Below are 7,858 nucleotides of genomic sequence, written 5' to 3' on the forward strand. Positions count from 1 at the left end.
ACCATCTGACTGCTCCATTTCAATCACACAAGAAAACTAACACCAAACAACCTGATGCTCTGATACCACTTGTTGGGAAGAAACCTGTTAATGCGGAATAATTCTTTTCCCTCTTTGTGTATCAAAATAGGTTCCTCATCAAAATACCAACTTGATATCAAAATGCTAATATCAATCAGCACAACATAAACAATAGAGCAATAAATCAATCACACAGTGAGACCAAATCTTTTTAACGTGGAAAACCCAATATGGGAAAAACCACGGGACCGTAGTCCACCTCAAACTTCCACTATCAATAATAATGATAACAGGTTTACAGTAGGTCTTCTCTAGAATAACTAGAGGATCAGAATAACATCAAGATCATAGATCTTGGCTCAAGGATAGCATATCTTCATCACGTAGGATGGATCTCCTCAAAAGAGAATTCTAGGTCTCACAGAGTGGATATCACAGAAAAGTACCTTAGAGAGGGTAAACTGCAGATCAACACCGTTAGGATTGTAGAGTTTGCTGCAAGAATTCTCCACATAAAATTTGGGCCGAAACTGACAACGTTTGGCCACCTATCGTCAAGCAAAAAAACTCAAAAACCTTACTTTCTCTCTCTGTTTCTCTCTCCTCTTTTTTCTCAGCACGCCGCAGGCTGCACGCTGCAATTTCACTGTGCGCGCACACACACCCTGCACACGCCGCCCAATTTTACCCTTTCTCTCTGATTTGGGATCAACAGGCCCAATTGTCCAAGCCCACATATGGGCTGGACCCAACAATTAGTGATGTTCAAAACTTTAGTTTGGTTCTTTGTTTAGTGTGTTATCATATAGTTTCGCATATTTATCCAAATTCAAATGAACAAACTGATGAACACTTCAGCATATTCATGTTGTCTCTTACTGCCACCACAGAGTGTCTTCGCCGCAGAATCCGTTTCATGTTTCTCATGATACATACCAAAGGCAAGATCAGATCGGCATAGTACCCGACGGCTACACCATGATCTCATCCAAACAAGGCTGCAAGACACTGATACTTACAGAGAGATATACTTCCTTCTGAATTTGCAATTCGACAAACTTCTCGTGAGCGATCGACTGCGGGGGCAGAAAATGGCAGGGCAATTCTCCTTTGGCAAGGAGGGTAATTAAGCGTGCGTTTGGACCAGCTTTGACTCCTTGCCAAAGAAGAACTGCACTGTCATTCTCACACCCCCTCCTGCGTCTCCAGCTTCTTGTTTCTCTCCTCTTACTGTCTTGAGATCATGTCTCAGTCACTAGGAGGCACTTATAGTTCGCGGCGCCACGGATCATATCGGGATATGCTGCAGCATATGCTTGCTCGTCAGGACTATTCTCGAGGAGCTTTCTTCCCTTTCTCCTTTTTGCCTTTCCTCTAGCTTGAGTTGCGCCACAGAAGTGCAGTCCTCCAAAAGTTAGAGGTAGAGGTCCTTCTCGTTCTGTTGTTGTACTGGCGATGCTCAAGCTGAAGCAGATGCCTACAACACATATCACAAGCAACCATAATGAATGACAAAGAGTGATGCATGGAAAATCGTGTATAGCTTTCATGTATGAGAACAAGGTAAGGTGTGAGCATAGGATATCAGTAAAGGAGGTGACACATCAAAGGAATCAGCTTTATATCCAAGCATGGCACCCAAGGCAGCTTTATCTTTGCACCTGTTGTTACTGGTCGTGGAACATTCTCCTGGATCTTCCAAATGGGTGCTCTTCTCACTACATTATCGAAGAAGATTTGAGATCTCCTGGTTTCCTAGTGAAAAGCATGCATGTGAGATGCTCATGAGCAAGGATTAAGACACTTTGAGGATGAAGAGAAGTCATAAATGCAAGCTAGAAACAAGAACTAGACGATGATTGGTGAACCGAGAAAAGAACTATGTGAATTAGACCTAATGATATGAACTATTACAATTATCTATTATTTCATGTTAATGTTGTTAAGAAAGCACATACATGTATACACAACACTTGTAACTGGAAACCATAATGTAATCATGTTTAGCTAATGTGTATTAAGTACAGAATTCAGGCCCCCTAAACTCAAACAAATGAAGTTAATGTAAAGCAGAACATGGTCATGCATGGCTACGTGATTGAGTTACGATTATTCTGCATGTGCATGCATGGTGATGCCCAACCTCGATCGCACTTGTCTTCGATGCGTGCTTGATGTTCCACAGCTTCAACCATGTGTTCGTTTGGGATATGCGCATATGCTAACACGATCATAGTCTCACCACAGGCTTATATACACCGCCAAACGCCAACCTGGGAAGGGCACAGCAGTTCGGCCACGGGGAACGGGGTGGTGGATTACTGGGTGAACTCTCCTTTGGCAGATGGAAGAAGATGCAACCCGAATTCTTGCTGCCAAAGGAGAATTGCCCAGCAATCCTAATCCAGTTGCAACATATCTCTCTCTCTCTCTCTCTCTCTCTCTCTCTCTCTCTCTCTCTCTCTCTCTCTCTCTCCCTCTCTCTCTCTCTCTCTCTCTCTCTCTGTGCATGGTCAATTTAGTTCAGATAGGAAACAAACACAAGAAAGAACAAGGATTAGGTTGGCTTATTGATTAATTGGGTAATTTAAACAATTAAAGACCAGCCTTGATTCTTGTCATGTATTCATTCATATCATGTAGATGGTGCTGAGGTAATATTTTCGCTACTTGGTCACGAGTAATGTCAAATATAGTCTGCTGATATTCCATCCAAAAAGATCATGACATATCTTCAAATAAACTTGTGTTGATCATTAAGATAAAGCAAACGTTTCAGTCAATCCAAGTCCGTGATGGACGGCTTTGTCTTGCCTACTCAACTTGAACACTAATTTGATCTCTTTGAAAGATCGGCTTAGTAGCAGACCTTGCAAGCCTGGCAGATTACACGTCACTGCCTTGGTCGACCACGAGGTCGTCGTGCACACCGCGGTCGCAGCTCGTCGTGCTGCACTTGCAGCTCCAACTTGGCACTACTTGTTCTTCTGGCAGCTGCATCTTCCGCAAGTGAAGGCCATTTCCTTCGGATCTTTGCGCCGTTCGTCAATGCATGTAGCAATCGCACGGTCCTACGTGATGATACCGATGTGGTATTCGGTGGTGTGCGTCGCTTGAAGCAACCAAGGGAGCGACAATGACACCCTAACCTCTTCCTTCCAACGACTGGTTGGTGGCAGGAGAGGACTCCACAGGCGCGCCAACACGATTAAAGTCTACGCATTGGTTTTACGATGGAGCGGTGAGCAAAAGAAAGGAATGGATGGCTTATAGCTCACTTTAAGTTAGCATCTTTTCTTTTGCAGTTAAATGTGGCAGTCAAGTTAATGGAGTGGATAAGTTCTTTTTCTCTTTTCCTGATCGCAATAATTACGCGGGGGACACTTATGAGGGACGAGCACTATAAGTATCAGGCCATTTTAATGCTCGCTCCTCAGGTAAACTCGAGCGTAGTAGACTTGTTCGACCATGGCCACCTCCTGGAGAAGCTGCCTCACACTTTGTTTCCTCTTCTTGCTTGCTTCGGCTTCCATGGCGCAGCTGTCGCCTTCGTTTTACAGCCTGACATGTCCAACTCTGCGGGTCGTCGTGCTTCTGAGAATGACGCAGGCCGTCCTTCAGGAGCCGAGGATGGGCGCATCCATTCTTCGGCTCTTCTTCCATGACTGCTTCGTAAATGTGTGTGATGATATTTATATTAGCATAGTCCCTTTATCTTTGATCTATAGATATCTTATACTCCCCTCTCACTTCTAAGCCGCTGACGGAAGCCTAATTCCATGTCTTCTCAGGGCTGCGACGCATCGGTCCTACTGGATGACACGGCGACGTTCACCGGTGAGAAGAACGCTGGTCCAAACGCTAACTCCCTGCGTGGCTTCGACGTGATCGACGACATAAAGTCCGCCGTCGAGCTGGTGTGTCCCGGCACGGTTTCGTGTGCTGACATCCTCGCGCTTGCCGCTCGTGATGGCGTTGTGCTGGTTAGTAGACCTTGCGCCCACCATGTGTTTGACTCGCTGGTGTCGGCCAAGCCAGAAGGCTTCCCGTTAGTGTTTGAGAGAATCGTTGACTTGGGAAGTAGGAGATGGACTTATGTTGACCGATGTGGTGTTTTGCTGCAGCTTGGTGGCCCATCTTGGACAGTGCCACTGGGACGCAGGGACGCCACCACAGCCAGCCAAAGCGCGGCCAACAGCAACCTCCCGAGCCCCGCCTCCAGTCTATCCCAGCTCATCTCCGCCTTCTCCGCCCAGGGGTTGAGCGCCCGCGACATGACCGCGCTCTCCGGCGCCCACACCATCGGCCAGGCCCGCTGCGTCAACTTCCGCTCCCACATCTACGACGACACCAACATCGACACCGACTTCGCGTCGCAGCGCCAACAGAACTGCCCGTCCTCCGGCGGCGACAACAGCCTAGCTCCGCTCGACCTCCAGACGGCCACCGAGTTCGACAACGCGTACTATCAGAACCTGGTGGGTTTCCAGGGCCTCCTCCACTCGGACCAGGAGCTCTTCAACAACGGGTCGCAGGACTCGCTGGTGCAGCAGTACAGCACAGACGGTTCCACCTTTTTTAGCGACTTTGCAGCGGCCATGGTGAAGATGGGAAACATCAAACCTCTCACGGGATCCAACGGGGAGATTAGGTTGGATTGCAGGAAGGTGAACTGACACGCTCAGCCGATTGCAAAGGCCAAGAAAACAAGCGGAAATATCTTGGAAAATACTTTAGATTTCTATCCTCAATAGTGACGTCAAATCCGAATGTATTTTTTATTGAGGTCAAGCATGTCTCTTTTATTTTATATATATGAATTTTAAAAAAATACTTCAAAGTTTAGAATTTCTTCCTCCTAACTTAAAAAAAGTTAAAGATAATATCTTTTTTTTAAGAGTTATATACTCCTTTAAAAAAAGACGGTGGCTATCCTATCCTTGTCGATCACAATCGTCCCCTGATAATTTATGTCTCAGCGAATGAGCTTATCCTATTGATTATCCTCTCTTGTATGCTTATACCTTCACATACACATTAGTTAGTCCAGTTGTCATTTGTCTTTCCTTAGTCACTTATGTCTCCACATATGAGTTGGTCTCATTGATCACTCTCTGTGTGGTGGTTTCCCTGACCTTCCTTAACTTCTTGTGCCTTCACACATGCGATTCCCCTAAGTTCGATAAAAGTGCAATAGTAATAGTTCCAGTGGAAGTAAGATTAAACTTTAAGATTTTTTTTCTCTCAAAATTTTACATATATATATATATATATATATATATATATAATCTCAGTTCATCAAAGTAATTTAGTATCATGCTTAATACTTTATTCTTAATATTTTTATCCATCATTAAAATTTTAAAAAATATTTTATTTGACTATTAATATTATGTAACTCTAATATCACGATCATGAATAATAATGCTATTTAAAATATTATGAGATTCCAATGAGGAATTCCGAAAATCCATATCCGCAGGGTGTTTTAATATCAGATTGATCAGATATTATTTTGTGTAAAAGATCAAAGAGTTGATAATGACCTTCTCCAAGAAACCACGTAGCAATCAAATCCGATTACTTTCTCGTTCTACATGCGATCGTGAATCCAACGTCATACACATTTTGACTTATTGTCACAAATCCAATTAGGAATCTATACGTAAACACCCACCCCTTTCTTTGACTTCTTCGACTTCCTTTTGGGACCCAAGACGTGTATCAGTTCACCCTCCTGCAGTTCGATCTGATCTCTCCGCTGCTTCCCGTCAGCGGGCTGATGTTCCCCATCTTCACCATGGCCGCCGCGAAGTCGGCCGCGAAAGCTGCAGCGTTGGTGCTGTACTGCTGCACCAGCGCGTCCTGCGTTCCATTGTTGAAGAGCTCCTGATCCGAGTGGAGGAGACCCCGCATGGCGATGAGGTTCCGGTAGTACGCGTTGTCGAAGGTGTTGGCGGTCTGGACGTCGAGCGGGGCCAGGTTATTGTCGCCGCCGGAGGAGGGGCAGTTCCGCTGGCGCTGGGAGGCGAAGCCGGCGTCGACGTTGGCGTCGTTGTAGATGTGGGAGCGGAAGTTGACGCAGCGGGCCTGGCCGATGGTGTGGGCGCCGGAGAGCGCGGTCATGTCGCGGGCGTTCAAGCCCTTCGTGGCGAACGCGGCGATGAGCTGGGAAAGGCTGGAGCCGGGGCCCGGGAGGTTGCTATTGGCCGCGCTTTGGCTGGCGGTGGTGGCGTCCCTACGTCCCAACGCCACGGTCCAAGATGGTCCACCGAGCTACAAGACATCAAATACATAATTTTCGGGCCACGAGTCTCTCCCTCACCGACTCTCTCAATCAAATCTATCGAAGAATTAGGTAATCCATTTCAGTTCGTGCGAGATTTAGATTTCCATGATTGAAATTTGGGTGTAACACAAATAGGATTTAATTGGACTCCATCGACACCAAAAGAATCGTACTGTCCGAGGCTCTGTTTTTCCTCGCCAACCTCCAGAGAACTTTATGGGGATTGGACGCATTGCTTTGGACGAATCCTGTTAGTGTTTATCATCATTCTGTGATCGGACGGCTAATGAGAAGAAGAACAATCTCAATGTCCTCGATCCAATACGCAGGCGAAGTTGTCGGTGTAAGAACAGAGGAGGTGGAGAGAGGTGGCAACGACACTAACCAGAGCCACGCCGTCGCGTGCGGCCAACGCGAGAATGTCGGCGCAGGAGACCGTGCCGGGGCACACCAACTCCACTGCGGCTTTGATGGTGTCGATGACGCCGAAGCCGCGCAGGGAGTTGGCGTTCGGACCTGCGTTCTTCTCCCCAGTGAACGTGGCGGTGTCGTCCAGCAGCACCGACGCGTCGCAGCCCTGAGGGAGACACGGAACTGAAGCATGTCAGAAGACAGAGTTATGATGCAGAAATCAGCACCGCAAGAACAATTCCTCGGCACTACAAGTCAATAGAATGTTCGACCAAGAAACAAAGAGAATAACAGTACATTTACGAAGCAGTCGTGGAAGAAGAGACGAAGAAGGGAGGCTCCCATCCGCGGATCGAGGAGGACGGTCGTCGTCATGGTCAGGCTCACGATAGTCTGCAGAGTTGGGCACGTCTGAAGGTAGAACGTAGGCGACAGCTGCCCACTGGAAGTAGACACGAGGCAGAAGAGGAAGCAGAGTTTGAGGAAGCTTTCCACAGAAACCGCCATGGCTACAGAATTAAGTCTACAATTGAAGGATCGAGTCGAGATGAGAAGAGAGACTGGAGAGGGGCCGATACTTATAGTGACGTATCAATTGTTGGGAGACTGCTAAACGTCTTCGCGTTCACTTGTGTTCAGATGAGCATGCAGTATCCAACTCCATGATTGCACGCGGCTCGATGGTCACATGTAACCGCACAAGAAGAGCAGATTCCGACAAGAGTAATCCGGAAGCCAACCATGGCTTCATCTGATCTCCGTTCCCAAAGTAAACACAATGTGGCCTTTAATCATCTGTGCCCGACAAGTCTCCCTCCATCAACCATTTGTGGGAGAAAGGAGGTTACGGTGTCAACTTTGCTAGCTCGGTTCATGGAGGACAGCACCATGGAAGGACATCAGCATCTCCATGCAGGCCCACGCAAGCAATTAATATGCCACGTTCTTGGGATGGATATCGAGCTGTTCGAGTGGCGTACAGGGTAGGGTAAAGAAGAAGAGTCTTTGGCACATCAGTGCATTTGTTGACCAAGCTCGGACTGCCATCTCTCTCTCTCTCTGTGCATCTTGTACAAAGGTCAAAATAAGATTCAACCGGGGTAGTCACGACAACCCAACACTGATTTGACTGAAATG

At 46.9% G+C, this 7,858-nt stretch overlaps 2 protein-coding genes and 1 long non-coding RNA gene across 3 annotated transcripts; 1 reads left to right on the forward strand and 2 right to left on the reverse strand.

The window, feature by feature from the left end:
• Nucleotides 1–870: 870 nt before the first annotated feature.
• Nucleotides 871–2,438, reverse strand: LOC108951552 (uncharacterized). Its single transcript, XR_010492155.1, has 3 exons — nucleotides 2,165–2,438; nucleotides 1,683–1,776; nucleotides 871–1,498 (listed from the first exon to the last, which is right to left on the reverse strand). It is a non-coding gene; the product is annotated as an uncharacterized LOC108951552 (long non-coding RNA).
• Nucleotides 2,439–3,447: 1,009 nt separating this feature from the next.
• LOC103969414 (peroxidase P7) lies at nucleotides 3,448–4,831 on the forward strand. Its single transcript, XM_009382928.3, has 3 exons — nucleotides 3,448–3,699; nucleotides 3,813–4,004; nucleotides 4,146–4,831. The coding sequence occupies exons 1-3, from the start codon at nucleotides 3,490–3,492 to the stop codon at nucleotides 4,695–4,697; spliced, it is 954 nt and encodes a 317-aa protein (XP_009381203.2). The 5' UTR covers nucleotides 3,448–3,489; the 3' UTR covers nucleotides 4,698–4,831.
• A 737-nt stretch (nucleotides 4,832–5,568) lies between these two features.
• LOC135625407 (peroxidase P7-like) lies at nucleotides 5,569–7,287 on the reverse strand. Its single transcript, XM_065130189.1, has 3 exons — nucleotides 7,019–7,287; nucleotides 6,696–6,887; nucleotides 5,569–6,297 (listed from the first exon to the last, which is right to left on the reverse strand). The coding sequence occupies exons 1-3, from the start codon at nucleotides 7,226–7,228 to the stop codon at nucleotides 5,746–5,748; spliced, it is 954 nt and encodes a 317-aa protein (XP_064986261.1). The 5' UTR covers nucleotides 7,229–7,287; the 3' UTR covers nucleotides 5,569–5,745.
• Between the last annotated feature and the right edge of the window lie 571 nt (nucleotides 7,288–7,858).

Source organism: Musa acuminata, chromosome BXJ2-10 (assembly GCF_036884655.1).
Source record: "Musa acuminata AAA Group cultivar baxijiao chromosome BXJ2-10, Cavendish_Baxijiao_AAA, whole genome shotgun sequence".
Lineage (NCBI taxonomy): Eukaryota > Viridiplantae > Streptophyta > Magnoliopsida > Zingiberales > Musaceae > Musa > Musa acuminata.